General features: G+C 48.4%; 1 protein-coding gene across 1 annotated transcript in view; it reads left to right on the forward strand.

Moving 5' to 3' along the window:
- The window catches only part of SEC63 (SEC63 protein translocation regulator), an 844,363-nt gene that overhangs the window by 436,883 nt on the left and 389,347 nt on the right, over nucleotides 1-18,133 (forward strand). The window contains exon 14 of the mRNA XM_078648413.1: nucleotides 4,424-4,506. Coding sequence (XP_078504539.1) covers nucleotides 4,424-4,506 — 83 coding nt within the window. The remainder of the gene's footprint in view (nucleotides 1-4,423; nucleotides 4,507-18,133) is intronic.

Here is an 18,133-nt window from a genome sequence, read left to right on the forward strand (position 1 = left end):
ACACCAGACAATTCAAACATTGCACAAATTGGGGTTCACGATCAACTACACCAGGACGCACCTGCAGCCCTCTCATATACACCAGTATCTAGGGGCTACAATAAACATGTCTACAGCTCTAGCTTATCCCAGTCCAGCAAGGATACAGAGCATTCAAGCCTTAGTCACAGTCTTCCAACAACAACAATCTCTGCAAGCCAGAGTGCTCATGAGACTAATAGGCATGATGGCATCTTGCATCTTTATAGTACCATATGCAAGATTGCAGATGCGTCCATTACAGGAATGTCTAGCACAACAGTGGAATCAGGCTCAAGGGCACCTAACAGACCTGGTGTTGGTAGACAGCCGCACACATCGCTCTCTGCAGTGGTGGAACACCAAAAACCTGACAAAAGGGCAGCCGTTCCTCGAACCTGTTCCACAAATAGTACTCCCAGCAGATGCTTCTCTCACATGATGGGGAGCCCATCTCTTACATCATACAACTCAAGGACAATGGACCACTCAACAAAGACTGCTCCATATCAACCACCTAGAGCTGCTAGCAATATACTTAGCACTCAAAACTTTCCCAGTTCAAGTACAAGCCAAAGCTGTCTTAATCCGGACGGACATCATGACAGCTATGTATTATATACAAAAACAGGGAGGGATACACTCTCTACAACTGTCCCAGCTTGCACAGAACATTTGGAGATGAGCCATTCCACAAAACATATATCTGTTAGCAGAGCACCTTCCAGGAGTTCACAATCAGATAGCAGATCTGTTGAGTCGGCAGACACAACAAATTCACAAATGGGAACTACATCAGCAAGTTCTTCAACCATTCTTTCACAAGTGGGGTCATCCAGACATAGATCTGTTCGCCACACACGAAAACGCAAAATGCCCAACCTTCGCCACCAGGTTCCCACACCAGCTGTCCAAGGGCAAAGCAATATGGATGAATTGGTCAGGCAGATTTACATACGCTTTTCCACTACTACCACTAATACCATTAGTAGTACGCAAGCTCAGGCAACAGTCTCTCAAATTAATCCTGGTGGCTCCCACATGGGCACGCCAACCTTGGTTCACCACACTGCTAGAACTCTCTCTAGTTCCACATCAAAAGTTACGCCTGACACCATCCCTGCTAACGCAGAACCATGGAGAAATCAGACATCCAGACCCAAATCAACTAAATCTGGCGATCTGGCTCCTGAAATCTTAGAGTTTGGTTATCTTAACCTACTTCCAGACTGTATGAACATCATTAAAGAGGCCAGGAGACCTACTACCAGAGCTTGTTATGCTGCTAAATGGAAGAGATTTGCCATTTATTGCAACAGTAATCAAATTGATCCCCTGGATACTTCCATCCAGAATATCATTTGCTACCTTTTATATTTACAAAGATGTAATTTGGCATATTCATCCATACGCTTGCAGCAATTGCAGCATATTTACAGAACAGACACCATCTATCTCTTTTTAGAGTACCTGCTATTAAGGCATTTATGGAAGGATTAAAAAGAATAATTCCTCCTAGGTTACCACCTTCTCCAGTGTGGAACCTAAACATTGTTCTTACAAGACTCATGGGACCACCTTCTGAGCCTTTACACAAATGTGAACTGCAATTTCTAACATGGAAAACCGCTTTTCTTATTGCCATTACCTCTCTTAGAAGAGTAAGTGAGATACAAGCTTTTACAATACAAGAACCATTTTTACAACTACATCGTAACAAAGTGGTTCTAAGAACTAATCCTAAATTCCTACCAAAAGTCATTACTCCTTTCCATTTAAACCAATCTGTAGAGTTACCTGTGTTTTTTCAAAACCCTGACTCTGTAGCAGAAAGAGCTTTACACACTCTTGATGTTAAGAGCTCTTCTCTACTATATAGATGGAACTAAATCTTTTCACAAGACAAAACAATTGTTTGTATCTTTCTCTCCACCTCATAAGGGCAACCCCATCTCTAAAGGTGGAATTGCAAGGTGGATTGTAAAATGTATACAAATATGCTACCAAAAAGCAAAACGTACATTAACAGTTCCTCCTAGAGCGCATTCCACATGCAAACTAGGAGCCTCTGGTTTTCTTAGGGAACATTCCCCTAGAAGACATGTGCAAGGCAGCAACATAGTCTACAACACACACCTTCACCAAACACTACTGTGTTGATGTGCAAGCCAAGCAGCAAGCTGCAGTAGGCCAAGCTGTCATTAAAACTCTTTCAAACTACTTCAACAGATACAGGTGACCACCGCTAGGGGAGACACTGCTGCACAATCGATACTAAGTGTACAATCTGCAGCTCATATGCCTCGAATGGAAAATGCTACTTACCAGTATGCATCTGTTCTTGGCATGTAGAGCTGCAGATTTGTACACGCCCTCCCGCCTCCCCGGGAACTGTATCTGTTCCAGTATTATCTTACTTAGATGCATACGTATGGACATCTCTTTTCTTAACTTCGACTAACTCCATCATTTCCCATCATGGCGAAAAACAATCTAAGGATGGAGCCGATGCCGATGCGCACTATCGTCCAAGGGAGGAGTCACCTATCTTGTGACTACAAAAGACTTCTTCCAAGACGATAACAACATGCAATCATCCGAGCCCAACACCAGGTGGCGATCTAATGCTAAGTGTACGAATCTGCAGCTCAACATGCCAAGAACAGATGCATACTGGTAAGTAGCATTTTCCTTACCTGATGAGGGTTGTTAGTCACCTCTCCCAGAGGTGTGGCTATGATGCCCTCCGTCTAGCTGCTGCTAACTGTCAATTTATAACATGGTGAGGTTCAATAGCCACCCTACTGAATGTGGGTACACTTGCGTGCTCCCCTGCCCCGTAGAGCCTTGTGGCCAGCTATTGCTAAGGTGTTGAGAAATAAAATCACACTGAGGGCCCAATTAAGACTTTGGCGTGTGGGAGGGGTCTGCCACACTGCTGCCCCTCTCGCACACCGCCAAAGCTGTTTGAGCACTGCCCGCCAGATTACGGGTTTTTTTCGTGGCTGGCAGGCGTTTCTTTGGCAGACCCACAGCTGTGCCTCTGAAAAAGGGCACCACAATAGGAGCGTCAAAGACAGTTCCTGCATGACATAGACTCTGCAGTCCATGCCGTGCCGGAACTGGGGTACATGCACACAGGAGCACATGTGCCCCCCCTGCATGAATCTCATGGCCCTAAAAGCCCCCCTTTGTGTCTTCTCCGCCACATTTAATATGCGTGATGATTTTGCTGCGGCACCGCCAAGCGTATTAAGAGTTTCCTCTCCGCCACAGTTTTCATGGCGGGCTCACCACCATTGAAACCGTGGCTGAGAGGAAACTTGTAATTTGCTTGGCGATGCCGCTGCCGCATGCAAAGCATAATGCGGCCTCAAGACCCCCACAACACCGCCAGGGATCTTTGATCCTTGGCGGTTGTGGCTGTCCTACCGCCCACCTTGTAATAGGGCAGTTGGACTGCAGGTGCGGAGGTAACCACTCTGCCACCTTTGGTACGCCATAGTCCTAATCAGACCGGAGTACATTCAGTGGTTTCACCGGTTTTGAGGTTCATTGTGATTAAAATCCTTGATCAAACAAAAAGAGGACAAAATTGAACAGCTGCCAGTTTTGCTTCTTCCCTTGCTTTAAATAACTTTTTTTTCGTCTTTCTTCCAGCATGCCCGAGCACATGGGCTTTCAGCTCCACTAAATTCATACCTTTCATAGTTTTCAGCAGTGGTGAACATTGCTAGTGTCCATGACTATAAATGCCAGTGGGTTTGATACAGTGGGGGTGCTGTTCACCTCCTTTACCAAAGAGCTTTTGCCTCGTGCATGTGGCATTAAAAGGAGCGATCAAACTTTTTATTAAGCAGTAGGTGAAAGTGCAGTTGTTGAGATGCAGTGTACTTTAGTTTCTAGATACCCTCTAGGTTTTGTATGTGTCAATCTGTTCTTCCTTGAATGTGGTGCGGGGAGTGATACCCTTGCAGCACGGCACAGATAATTACACTAGTAGAATCAACAGAGGCGGTGCACGACCATAGACTTTAGTCTTCCTTTAATGTGCACATTAAGATGGTTGCTTCAAAATGGATACTGGCCATCATAGATACTTTTCAATTCTCCAGCGCTGGATCTTTTGTGGAGTCACATGCTTGAATCATTTCTGGTGATTGAGGCGGAATCCTCCTTGAAAAACGCGGAATAATTCAAGCATGCACGTTCATTAAGATACCAACGCTTGAGAAGTGCAGTTACAGTGAGTAGTTTATTTGTTTAAATGTTCTGAATTTGCAATAAAGTCATTGGAGTGTTTCAGGTTCCTTGTGTTTTAATGTTTCGGTAGAAACATTGAAAATAAAAAGGATATGCTTAATAACATTGTAAGCTCACTTTATTTTTTAATCTTTTGTTTCAGTTTTGGACGATGAAGATAGTAACAACATCACCGTAGGCTCTCTTGTAACTGTCTTAATCACATTAACGAGGAAAACAATGGCAGTAAGTCCTGTTTGTATTCCCAGCTTAAACTTTTTTAAGGAAAATACTTATATTAATCTTTGTACAGATGGATGATACTGTTTTGTCATGTAAACTCAACTTCCGCAATACTAACATACTATTTTTAACATCAAAATAATTTTTTAAATAAGTTTAAACTAACTAAATTGGCACAGGATGATGTATGCTTAAAACTATCCTCTCTCTTAATTTCCAGTATGGTGGTAGTTTATTTGCAGTCGATTCATGTTTCTGGTAATAGATATAGTTAATGTCTTCCATCTTTATGCTGATGACATTTAAGAGTATCACTCTGTAATAATTTTGCAACGTGCTGTTGAAGAAATTGTAGTGTGAAATTGGATATTACTGTGAGTTAGAGTAGGCTTAATGGTTGCATGCAAAAAAGTGAGGTTTGTGATAGTTTCAGGTCTTAGTCTTATTTTAGTTTTACCTATTTGTAAAACAAAGACGGAACAGTTCACTTGTATGGACATTAATGTTTTACTTTAGTTGAAGAGTGAGGGCATTTATGCTTTACCAAGTGACATCTAAAGTTTGTGACTTTGCACAGATGTCAAACAATGCTCACTTGCTCCCAAAATGTTCCTAGTCTTAGCGTAGATTTATTTAGCCTACAGTAGAGTAACTATCTTAAAGACATTGCTGCATAGATTGTGTCCGACCCATTCTCTTGTTTGGAGCATTTTTTAACAAAGACATCACGCAATTGACCAAAGGCGGGCGCATTGCTCCGCCCATGACCTATTGGTGGCGGTTACCCTCACAGCCGCCATCTGTTTTGCATTACCGTGCCCAGACTCGTGCGCCATAATGCAAAATAGATGGCCTGCTCCCTCACACAAGCGCGCCCGCACGGCTTGTTTTACCTTCCAGACGTTTAATTGCTTTTAGGGAGTGCTGGAGAGTCTTAATTGTAAGTAGCGGTAAAAGATCCAAACTTGTTTTTTAATTACGTGTTTTTGTAGCGTTCGTCTTCTATGCACCTTAAACAGAAATGGGAACCTGTGTCGTCCATCGATCGTGTCAAATCAGTGCTTGTTTTAAGAGCATTGGATGCATTAGTCCACTGTGCACTTTTAACGCTGTCAATACCTCGCCCTGTTGCCACAGACTCCCAGACAGTATAAGCTCGAACAGCGAATCCACTGATTGAGGGTCTTGAGCCCCTGCCGTGTGCCGTAGTCTGTCAGAAAAATCTCAAGGAGGGTTAATCCCCTGCCAATGGGGATGTTAATGTAACCCTGTGAATTGCAAGGAGGCGCAGGGCGGAAGCAGCGTTCTGACCGGGATGCCTGTACACAAACAACTCAAATTGAGAGGTACGGCAAAAAAGACATGCAGTGCCAAGAAGTTGATAGGCAGCGCAGCTGCTGCAGCATACCAAAGCTAACACACAGTGAAGTGTACATTTCAAGATAATTTATTTACACTTTGATTTTTTTTTTAAAACACACAGGAACTTAGTCTGTTTTATAATAGTCATTAAAAACAATTTCCGGTCCTGTATGTGCTTTTACCTCCCGAACAGTCTCAGTCTCTGTTGGACCTGGCCCTTTTGGCAGGTTCACCCCGAAACTTTTTGCTTTTTCCTAGCCTGTTTCTGGAACCTGGTGTTGGTAATTTAGGCCTTGGCGCACTTTTTCACTGTGGTACAGTGTAAAGTGCGTGAGCTCTCTGTGTATGTATGGTGAGTGACCTGCCCTCCCATAGGAATGAATGGGGAATAGGTATGGCCATGGTAGTTCCTGATGTGTGGGGAGTGCAGGGTCGAGTTTGATATGTGCGAACTCGTGAGATTGAATGCTGCGTAATGGTGTATGCGGCATGGTTGTGTCTAGTCTAGAAGTGCCACTTTTAAGAAGTTGGCATATTTGTGTAGTTTGTGGCTGGCGTGTGATTGGCTGGTGAGCTTGGCCCAGGAGTGCCTGGGCCTGCTTGTGGATTGACTGTCTGGTTTGAGGGTGACAGGGGCTGCAGAGCCCCAGGAGGTTGTCTGAGTCAGCCCGTGGATGAAAGGCAGCATCTGCTGCCAAGGAAGTGGGTGGAGATAGCACCTGAGAGTGAATGAGGCTGTGCCTGCCTGCCACAATGTTGGCTCCACCTCCCCGCTGGGCGACTGTCACCTCTGTCCCTGATACTGAAAGGACTTCCCTATAACCAGTTCTAGCTGGTTCTCACACTGCCTGCACAAAGACTTCAAAGACTTTTCTCTGTATAAGAAGGGGCTGTGTCGCCTTCCAAAATGTTCTTGTTTTTGGACTTGAATCTGTCTGGGGCGTGCTGCTGCTTGGGCCCAGGGGAATCCCTGGGCCCTGCCCAGCCCCTGGACACCTGATGGGCTGCTTGAGGCTGGGACCCCTTTGCTATGGGAGTCTTTGCCTTGGGGGCTTGATGGACTTTGCCCCCTTAGCCCATGGGAAGTGCTTTGTTTCAGGAAGGACCTTGTCACTGGACCTTGCAGCGTTTTGGAGCGCTATATTCACCCCTGAAGTGCCAGGAAGCGGTTTATCTTTTCATAGCGCTTGGGAGCGCTTTCTGCTTTATTTCGGGCGTTTCTCCGCCCGCATTTTGCGTGAGGAATCGCAGGAGCCTACCCTGCGTTATGCCCTGCATATTTGATTATTTTTTTATGGATGGGTGCCACCCCACTTATTTATTTGCCTAACGGGTGCTCACCCCGTTTCTACTTTTATTTTGGATTTCGGGGGTGCCCACCCCTCGTTATGGCCTCGAGAATCACCGCCGCTGCCCGGAGGAAACACCGGAAGAAGATGTCCGGCCCGCCGCCTGGTTGTGGGCGGGGCCGGAAGGACGTGGTTTTCGCTTCCCCCCCTGCCTGGGGGAAGCTTTGGCGGCCTTGCCGGTCTCCCGTGTCGGGAGGGAGACCGGAGATGTGCCCGAGGATAGCGGAGGCGGGCGTGAGCTTTCGCGGGGCTCCCATGTGGACGGGAGAGCCCCGCGATGATGTGGCAGCCCGAGGAGAGAAGAAGGCACCCGGGAGATGGCTGCCGGTGCCGCGGGTGCGGGGCTCCCATTGCTGAGGGAGAGCCCCGCAGGCACCACAGCAGTAAGCAGGGGGCGCGGGGCACATTGCCGGTGCCCGCCCCCGCCGCAAGTGAAGGATCGCCGGCCTCAAGGAGGAGTCTAGGGCAGCGCTGCGCTGCTACCCCTGGGAACAGAGTCCTGCCGTCGCCCCGCCCTCGTTGGGCTGCCCGGTGAGTGAGCAAGTGCTGGTGCGAGGGGCTCCTGTGGCCGAGGGCTGGTGCTTGATTTAGAGCCCCGTGTGATTGTGCCTTAGGGCGGCCCCAGATGGCAGTGGGCCGCCCCACCATTTCGACAGAGCCAGATCGCTCCAACGTCCAGGGGGCATTGTGTTGCAAGCCCAGAGAGGCTTGTGGGGCATTTCTGTTTAGAGCCCCGAGGCTCCCTGTCCACGTGGTTGTTGGAGAGCCCTGAGAAGGCTCTGGGGGGCATTTTTAGTTAGAGGGGGCGCCGGGGCACATTGCCGGTGCGTGCCCCCTCCTGCCTGCGAGTGTTAGGTTTAGAGTCCAGTGAGGCTCTTGAGGGACACAAGTGTGTTAAGAGCCTGTGTGGCTCGAACGCGTGTAGAGGGTTTTCAGAGCCTGTGGGGCTCCAACGCGTGTAGAAGTGTTTTCAGAGCCTGTGTGGCTCCAGCAGTGGGCGCAGTTTGCGCCCAAGGGTCAGTGAGGACCCTGTCGCAGTTTTTTGATGCCCAGCAAGTAGTGGGCACCTGCACCATTTAGGCCCCTGACATTGAGACACAGGGCGTCCTAGCCCCAACAAGGCCAGTTGGCCTAGGGACTGCCACAGGTGGTGGCTTATGTAGGTTTTGCGCAATTGTGTGGTTTTTCCTTGCACCTCTGAATGTTTTAGGCATCATGTGTCTTCCTGGATTTTACACCTCTGAATATTTTATGCATCATGTGTTTTCTTTCCTTACACCTCTGAATGTTTTATGCATCATGTGCTTACCTTTTTCCCTACACCGCTGAATGTGTTTTTGATGCATCATGTGTAATGTATTCTTGCTTCTACCCATAAATGTATTTTATTCTTAGGTGGTTGTGTTTTGCCTAGTATAGTTATACTAGAGAGGTTATGTGTCTGTGAGAAGTTGGCCTGATGTGCAGTGTTCACTATTCTAGTGATCACTATATATCAGTCCAAACAACCCTTATTGATGATTGGTTGTAAGTCAACCTTATAGACCAGCTATCCTAGTAGCATGGATACGAGCAGTCTAAGGCTAAGACTCTAGAGGGCGTGTTAAGCCAGCTGTTTTACCATCACATTACCCCTTGAACACCCAGTGAAAGGACACCACACAAGTGTTATGAAAATAAACAGTGTATTTATTAGAATCACAACAACCCTGTACTCTTTATGAGGACAGGGTGCTAGGCACACAACAAAACTCTTACGAAAATACTTAAGTTAGCACGTTATACACAAATGCCCGAGGGGCACGAAAAACCATATACTTAAAAAGTGGAATGCGAAATTACTAGCAGGTAAGTACAGTACTAATAGGCTTTGGAATCGCTAGGACTTGACTATAGAATCGTTAGATTACTTCTAGGAGACCTAGGGGACTCGGGTGCAGAGTGTGCACTCTCACGCGGGATGCGAGACAAAGTCTATGGAAGCTAGTAAAGGCAAAGTTAGTGTTCACGGGCGAACCCGACCTGGTAGGAAGAAAACGACAGTGGATCCTGACCCTAGGATAGTGAGGCTATGCTGGGACACCGAAGTGCCGAAGTTACCTAGCCCAGGGGCTGCAGCTGCATAGGTCTGAAAAGACGTCGGGGATCTCGTTGCCGGACCAGGAGCCTGGAAGGAAGAAGTTGCTGGCAGGCGACCAGTGAAGAGAAGTTCGATGGATCCAAGCCTGGATCAAGGAAGAAGAAAACCTGAAAGCAGAGGGGACCAAGTTCTTGAATCACTAGCCAGTGATTAAGTGGGCACCAGGATGGCACCGGGCGAAGTCACCGCAGTCAGGTGAGTGGGCGCTGCTGGGCTCTGCAGTCTCTCGGACCAGGAGGCGTTGTCGGCGACCAGGATGGAGGTGCGAGCTGTCCCACGAAGGTTCTTGCTGTCGACGTCGCTGGACCCAGGATTGGGCAACAAGTCTTGGCAAATGCAAGGCCCACGCGGTGGACCTAAAATGGCGTCTTGGGCGGACCAGGAGGGTCCAGGGTAGTTCTCCGATGGAGGGAAGCAAGGGCCAGTCTGGAGCAACCAGACTAGCAGCAGAAATGTCGTCGGGCGTCGTCGGGAAGGCCACAAGCCAGCGGGCTAGTAGCCAAACAACGCGGTGAGCAGCCAAAAGCAGAAGGGCCCCACGCAGATCGTGGAGATGCTGGGGGGCTGCACTTCGGTGCTGGAGCTGCTCAGGGTCGGGGCTTCTCGGACCCCAAAGCACTCACCAGGAATTCACTCGGCGGGCTTGCTGGAAAGAAGTCGTGCAGTCTTGCAGATGGCCGGTCCCTTGAGGTCTCGTCGCACCCACGGTTCTCAGCTGGGCTGTAGAGGTGGGTAGAGGTCAGAGGTGCCAGGGAAGCCGGTTCTCGTCGAGCTGGGCAGTCGGATTCCGGAGGAAGGACTTGCAGCAGACCGCAGTGTTCTTAGATGGTGCCTGCGGATGCAGGGTGACTACTCCTTAGTCACAAGGGAGAAATCTTAGGAAGAAGTCTTGAGTTCCTTTCGTGGAAAGTAGTTTCAGGATTCAAAGATGATCTAATTTGGAAGGGGGCCAGTTCCTACCTTTATCCTGTAAAAAGGGGCTGGCACGCGACTAAGTCCTGCCCTAGGGGTGGGACTAGGAGGGGGGTGGTTACACCCACTTCCTTGGCGGGCTTTTCCCCAGCACAGGGTCTGGAGTGACCCTGGAACTGGTTCCAGCCAGCCTATGCACAGTGAGCACCGGGGTGCCACGTGCAGTCACCTTCCTCTAAAGCCCTGCCTACCTACAATACACAAAACCCTGTCTGGGACGCTGCTGGCACCGCCCCTGGCAGGAAACCCTTTGTCCTTATCTCCTGCTCTGGGAGGACTCCCAGCAGCAGGAGGGCAGACTTGTGTCTCGGTGGCAGCATCCATTTTGTGGAGCTGAGGCTCTGTTTGACTTTAACCGGGGTTAGGGGTTACATACATGTCGTGTCCCTCTAGAAGGGTGGAATGCTAACCCCGTCGCCAGAATTGGCGAGGGGTTAGTATTCCAATTCGTATGACACCTTACTCGACATGTTTTGATAAAGCGATACCAGAGTTGGCATATAACCGCAAGGATTATAATGCACTTAAGAGTATATGGTATGCGATATCATGGAAACGGCTAAGGGATGGATCCCGAAAGCCGCAGACAGGCTCAGCTCATGCCAGAGCACCATCTCACACGATTCCAAGCACTCTGCCTTCAGGATTGTTAAGGCCTGCCATAGGAGTGACTGATAGGAGATCTGTGTGTCCATTTTAGGGTTAGATATAGGTATACTATATCTACAGCAAAGGGTGAGTACACCACCTTGCCCCAGCTGTCGTGCAGCCAGTTGTGTCAGTTTAGTTAGTCAGCCCAGGGGTGGCATAATACATGCTTCAGCCCCTGGGAGACTTCTGGGTACACCTCAGCCCTGGGTACAGGGACTTGGAGAGGGCCCAGTGCCAATTCAGTACCTGAGTACAATTTGGATAGAGAGAACAGCTAGGCTGTGGGTCTGATTAGCAGGCCCACAGCCAGGGAAAGTCGTAAACCAGTGCAGCAAAAAGCAAAAATCTGGGTGATCATAGGATTGCAGACCCTACTCTCCTACATGACCCCCCCCCCAAACTTTGGGACAAAAAACTAACCTTGACCAGGTGAGTCTTCTTGCTCTAAGTGGAAATACCTGGAGAGCCCATCAGCATTGCTGTGATCAGTACCAGGTCTATGCTCCACTGTAAAATCCATCCCCTGTAGGGAAATGGACCACCTAAGCAGTTTGGGGTTTTCACCCTTCATCTGATTTAGCCACAAGAGGGGCTTATGGTCTGTCTGAATGGTGAAGTGAGTGCCAAACAAGTAGGCCCTCAGCTTCTTCAGGGCCCAGACCACAGCAAAGGCCTCCCTCTCAATAGCTGACCAATTTTTCTCTCTGGGTGTCAACCTCCTACTAATGAAAGCAATAGGCTGATCATTACCATCAAAATTCAGTTGAGACAGAACAGCCCCCACACCCAACTCAGAAGCATCTGTTTGGACAATGAATGGCTTGGAGTAATCTGGACTCTTTAGGATAGGTGCTGTGCACATGGCCTGCTTGAGGTCATTGAATGCTTTCTGACCGCTTGCTGTCCACTGAACTTTCTTTGGCATCTTTTTGCTTGTCAGGTCATTAAGAGGGGTCACTATGGACCCATAATTTCTGACAAACTTCCTATAGTACCCAGTCAGGCCCAAGAAAGCTCGAACCTGAGTCTGGGTGATTGGAGGAGTCCAGTCCTTGATGGCCTGTATCTTACTCTCCAGTGGCTGAACCTGGCCTCCACCCACAAGGTGGCCCAGGTATACAACCTGTGTCTGCCCTATCTGGCACTTTGTGGCCTTGATAGTGAGGCCTGCCTTTTGCAGGGCCTCTAACACTTTCCTCAGGTGGACCAGGTGATCCTCCCAGGTGGAGCTAAAGACAGCAATATCATCAAGATAAGCTGCACAGAAGTCATCCAGCCCAGTGAGGACTTGATTCACCAACCTTTGGAAGGTGGCAGGTGCATTTTTCAGTCCAAAGGGCATTACCACAAATTGATAATGCCCTCCAGGGGTAGAAAATGCTGTCTTGGGTTTGGCCTCCTCAGCTAACCTGATTTGCCAATACCCAGCTGTCAAATCAAATGTACTTAAGAAGTTGGCAGAAGCCAATTTATCTATAAGTTCATCTGCTCTTGGTATTGGGTGGGCATCAGTCTTAGTGACTGCATTGAGGCCTCTGTAGTCTACGCAAAACCTCATCTCTCTCTTACCACCCTGGGTGTGAGGCTTTGGCACTAGAACTACTGGGCTAGCCCAAGGGCTATCTGAGGGCTCAATGACTCCCAGCTCCAACATTTTCTGCACTTCAGTTTTGATGCAGTCTCTAACATGATCAGGCTGTCTGTAGATTTTACTCTTGACAGGCAGACTGTCTCCAGTGTCAACATCATGGGTACACCAATCAGTTTGGCTGGGTGTCAGAGAGAACATATGTCTGAAGGATTGCAAGACTTGCCTGCAATCCTGTTGCTGATGTTCAGTGAGGCTGCCACAAAAGACAACACCATCAACTGATCCATCATCAGGATTCTGAGTGAGCAGGTCTGGGAGAGGGTCACTCTCTTCCTCCTGTCCCTCATCTGTGGCCATGAGCAAGCTCATGTCCTTCCTGTCAACATATGCCTTGAGCCTGTTAACATGGAGCACTCTGAGAGGGCTCCTGGGAGTTCCAAGGTCCACCAAGTAGGTAACCTCTCCCTTTTGCTCAATGATGGTGTGGGGCCCAGACCATTTGTCTTTCAGAGCTGCTGGGGCCACTGGCTCCAGCACCCACACCTTCTGTCCTGGCTGGTACACAGTCAGAACAGCCTTTTGGTCATGCCAAGCTTTTTGAAGTTCTTGGCTGGCCTCAAGGTTTTTAGATGCCTTTTCCATGTACTCAGCCATCCTGGAGCGGAGACCAAGTACATAGTCCACTATGTTGGTTGCAGGCTTTTTGAGAGGTCTCTCCCATCCTTCCTTCACCAAACACAGGGGTCCTCTTACAGGATGTCCATACAGAAGCTCAAAAGGGCTGTAGCCAACCCCCTTCTGTGGGACCTCTCTGTAAGCAAACAAGAGGCAGGGGATCAGGACATCCCATCTTCTCCTAAGAGTTTCAGGTAGTCCATGAATCATCCCTTTCAGGGTCCTGTTGAATCTCTCAACAAGCCCATTGCATTGTGGGTGGTAGGGTGTGGTGAACTTGTAGTTCACACCACACTCCTTCCACATTGCAGTCAGATATCCTGACATGAAGTTTGTACCTCTGTCAGAAACGACCTCCTTAGGGAAACCCACTCTGGAGAACACTCCAACTAGGGCTCTTGCCACTACAGGTGCTGTAGTGGTCCTAAGGGGAATAGCTTCAGGATACCTGGTGGCATGATCCACTACCACCAGTATAAACTTGTGCCCTGATGCTGTCTGGGGTTCCATTGGACCAACAATGTCAATCCCCACTCTTTCAAAGGGAACCCCCACCACAGGTAGTGGTATGAGGGGGGCCTTTGTGGTGCCACCTGACTTACCACTGGCTTGGCAAGTGACACAGGAGCGACAAAACTCCTTGGTATTCTCATTCATATGGGGCCAGTGAAAGTGTGAGACAAGCCTGTCCCAAGTCTTTGTCTGACCTAAGTGACCTGCAAGGGGAATCTCATGGGCCAAGGTGAGAAGGAAACCTCTCAGAGACAAGGGGATGACCAGCCTCCTGGTTGCACCAGGCTTGGGGTCTCTTGACTCAGAGTACAGGAGTCCATCTTCCCAGTATACCCTGTGGGCACCTGTGGCATTCCCTGCAGCCTCAGCAGCAGCCTGCTGTCTGAGGGGTTCAAGGGAAGGGCAGCTCAACTGTTCCTTCCCCAGGTCTGCTCTGGAGGGTCCCCCTGAGCCCAGAAACTCAACTTGATCAAGTTCAAGCTCTTTAGGCTCAGTTTCCCTCAGTTCTCTCAGATCAGCCTCCTCAGAGACTTTTTTTTTTTTTTTGAAAATCTGTTTATTAGCATAGTAGGTAAAGCAGTCACAAATACTTCCAATCCCGTAGAGATACAGAGTAATACACATATAAGGTTGCTTAGAACATATAATTGCATAGTTGTCTTAATTTTCAGTTTGTTGGTGACATTAACCGTCACATTTTATGCAAACTCCTGTCCAAAACTATCCCTCCCCCCCACCCTCAACAAATCCATCCGACACTCACATAACAACATATAATTGATTAATCAGTAGACCGGGGCACTCAGAGAACCACAACATATGGCTCTATTCAAATGTCCACATAGATGGAACTAGACCAATACAGAAAATATAAAATGGGGGGATCCCCCTCATCTCTCCATAGCGCACCACGGTTAGTGACAGTGCATGTCAGTCCGACCAAGGACACATTTATCGTGCAATCGAAGAGGCACTTGTACCCTCGTCATCCCCGTCTCCCCCAGTTTCAAACATACCTAATATGGTATACCAGTCCAGAGAAATTGGTTTTTTCCTCAGTCCCCTGTATTCCTCCCTCTGCAGTGCAACTCCCTCCGCCTTACCCCATCTCACCACTTCCGCTCTCCACAACTCCGGGTCAGGAGGCCTAGCCGACTTCCACCTCATAGTGATGGCACGTTTCGCCAGCAACAAGGCCAGATCCGCGAAGCGTGTCGCCACGGTTCTAGTGCGCTGTGAGGGCCCCAACCCCAGTAACGTGCATTCCAGTGTTGGGGATCGGGTCAAAGCACCCGCTTCCTGGAGCGAAGCATGGACCGTGGTCCAGTAGTATCCTAGTTTGGGGCATTGCCAAAGCATGTGTATTAGTGTTGCGTCCTCGGTGTCACACCGGGGGCAATTACTGTTCGCATCAGGAAACATCATGTGTATGCGGCGTGGGGTCAGGTAGGCTCTGCCTCCTCAGAGACTTGATCCTCAACCTGGGGTAAGGGGGAAGGCAAAGCCTTACCCTTACTGCTCTTCTTCTTGGAAGGTGTCTGGTCCATCATTTCAGGATCCAGCACCTGTTCAGTGGGGCATTTTCTGGCCTGTGACCTAGTCACAGCAAGCACATGTGCTGGCAAGCCTAACATTTCCATGTGAGTCCTCTGCTCCACTTCTGACCATTGTGATGACTCCAAATCATTGCCCAACAAACAATCAACTGGGAGGTCTGAACTGACTACAACTTTCTTTTGTCCCTTCACTCCACCCCAGGAGAAAGCCACAATTGCCACACTATGACTAGTAGTGACATTGCTGGCATTGGTCACCAGGAAATCAGTACCTGGCATGATCTGTCCAGGGTCCACAAAGTTAGGTGTCACCATGGTGACACTGGCACAAGTGTCCCTATAGGCCTGAGCCATTTTGCCATTTATCAAAGGTGTCTGCCTGTATTTGCCCAAAGTATTGGGACTTATTTCAGGGGACATATCCATATCCCCTGTACAGACAAGGACAGCCTGAGTGAGTGTGCCAACTAAGTTGTCAGACCCCTCAGTACCCAAGGTTAACCCAACTAATGCCTTGGGAGGTGCACTACCACTACTGACTGTACTAGGGGGTGCAGTTGCCTTAGGGGCTGTAGTGGCAGGAGTTTGTCCTCCTCTTTTGGTGCACTCACTAAACCAGTGAGATTTACTTTTACAGTACTGGCACCACCTTTTTGACTGGCCTTCTTGAGTCTTCTTCTTCTGGGAAGCCTGACCCCCACCCTCTTTGGTTTGTTGGGGACCTGGTGAAGACTTCTGGTCATTTTGCTCATTCTTAACATTACCCTTCTGGTCTGCTTTCTTCTGACCACCCTGGTTCTGGTTCTGGTTCTGCTTGATCCTTGTCCTGACCCATTTGTCTGCCTTCTTTCCCAATTCTTGGGGAGAGGTCAGATCTGAATCAACAAGGTGCTGGTGCAGCAACTGGTTCTGACAATTGTTTAAAATTTGTTCTCTCATCATTAGATTATACAATCCTGTGTAATCTGTAACCTTGCTACCCAGCAACCAGCCCTCCAAAGCCTTAGTGGCACAATCCACAAAGTCAGACCAGTCCTGAGACTGAGTTTTCTGGGTGTCTCTGAACAGCAACCTGTACTGTTCAGTGGTTAAACCAAACCCATCAACCAGTGTATTCTTCAGGACCTGGTAATTGTTAGCATCCTCTACTCTTGTAGTGAGGAGCTTATCTCTACCTTTACCATCAAAGGAGAGCCACAGTATAGCTGCCCACTGACTCTGGGGAATGCACTGCACAGTGCAGGCCCTCTCCAGAGCAGCCATCCATTTCTGGATATCATCCCCTTGTTTAAAGGGGGGCACTATTTTAGTCAGGTGTTTAGTATCTAAACCCTTCTCTCTATCTCTTGGGAGATTGCTGCCACCAGTGGGAGCTAGCCCACTCATCTGCTGCTCTCTAGCAAAGGCAAGCTTCTCTTTGGCCAGGGCAAGTTCTTCCCTTTCAATCCTCAGTTCAGCTTGTCTCATTCTAGCTTCATGCTCTTTTCTCTGAGGGGAAGTAAATCTCCTCTGTGGAGGATTCCTTCTCCCCTGAGAAGAGGCATTAGAGTGCAGAGATCTACTGGAGTCCCTAGAAAGAGATCTATCTCTCCTAACTCCAAGGTTAGGCCCACTTCGGGTTAGTACTGGGGGTCCCCCAGATCCTAGCCCAAGTAAGTCTAAGTTGGCCCTGGTTAGCCTTCTGACTACCTCAAGACCTTTGTCTACCTCATCCCCAGAGAGTTCCTCTTGATCCTCCTCCTCAACTGCAATGTTGGGGAGATCTGGATCCCCAGAGGTTCCCTCTAAGGCTGGCATGTTCTCATGTAACTGAGAAAGCTTTCTGGCATCATATGTCTCTAAGAGACCTATCAGAAAGGGAATGGTGGGGTTAGACCCCTGCTTCAGTTTTCTGGAGACACAGATCTGTCTCATCTCCTGGAAACTGAGAGCTGCATATCTTGAAGTGACCTGTGGAGGGTCAACACTGACCAGGGGAGTCTCAGTAGAATCTCCCTGGGTAGACATGCTTTTCTAGTGAGGTGTAAGTGGTGCACTTACCTACACTATGTGTTTGCCTACTGATCCCTTGCTAGAGTTGTAGTTTAGGGTGTGCTAAGCCCTAGGAGCTACAACAGCTGGTTCAGTAGAACTCAGAGTATTCTAAGCTAAGTTATATGTACCTTTAGTACTTATGTGATCTTTCACAAGATATTCTTAGGGCATGTGTGGTAAAACAACAGCAAGCTCAAATCCCAACTGCTGCTCACCAATGTGAGAAGTTGGCCTGATGTGCAGTGTTCACTATTCTAGTGATCACTATATATCAGTCCAAACAACCCTTATTGATGATTGGTTGTAAGTCAACCTTATAGACCAGCTATCCTAGTAGCATGGATACGAGCAGTCTAAGGCTAAGACTCTAGAGGGCGTGTTAAGCCAGCTGTTTTACCATCACATTACCCCTTGAACACCCAGTGAAAGGACACCACACAAGTGTTATGAAAATAAACAGTGTATTTATTAGAATCACAACAACCCTGTACTCTTTATGAGGACAGGGTGCTAGGCACACAACAAAACTCTTACGAAAATACTTTTAGCACGTTATACACAAATGCCCGAGGGGCACGAAAAACCATATACTTAAAAAGTGGAATGCGAAATTACTAGCAGGTAAGTACAGTACTAATAGGCTTTGGAATCGCTAGGACTTGACTATAGAATCGTTAGATTACTTCTAGGAGACCTAGGGGACTCGGGTGCAGAGTGTGCACTCTCACGCGGGATGCGAGACAAAGTCTATGGAAGCTAGTAAAGGCAAAGTTAGTGTTCACGGGCG

This window comes from Lissotriton helveticus, chromosome 6, assembly GCF_964261635.1.
Source record: "Lissotriton helveticus chromosome 6, aLisHel1.1, whole genome shotgun sequence".
Classification (NCBI taxonomy): Eukaryota; Metazoa; Chordata; class Amphibia; order Caudata; family Salamandridae; genus Lissotriton; species Lissotriton helveticus.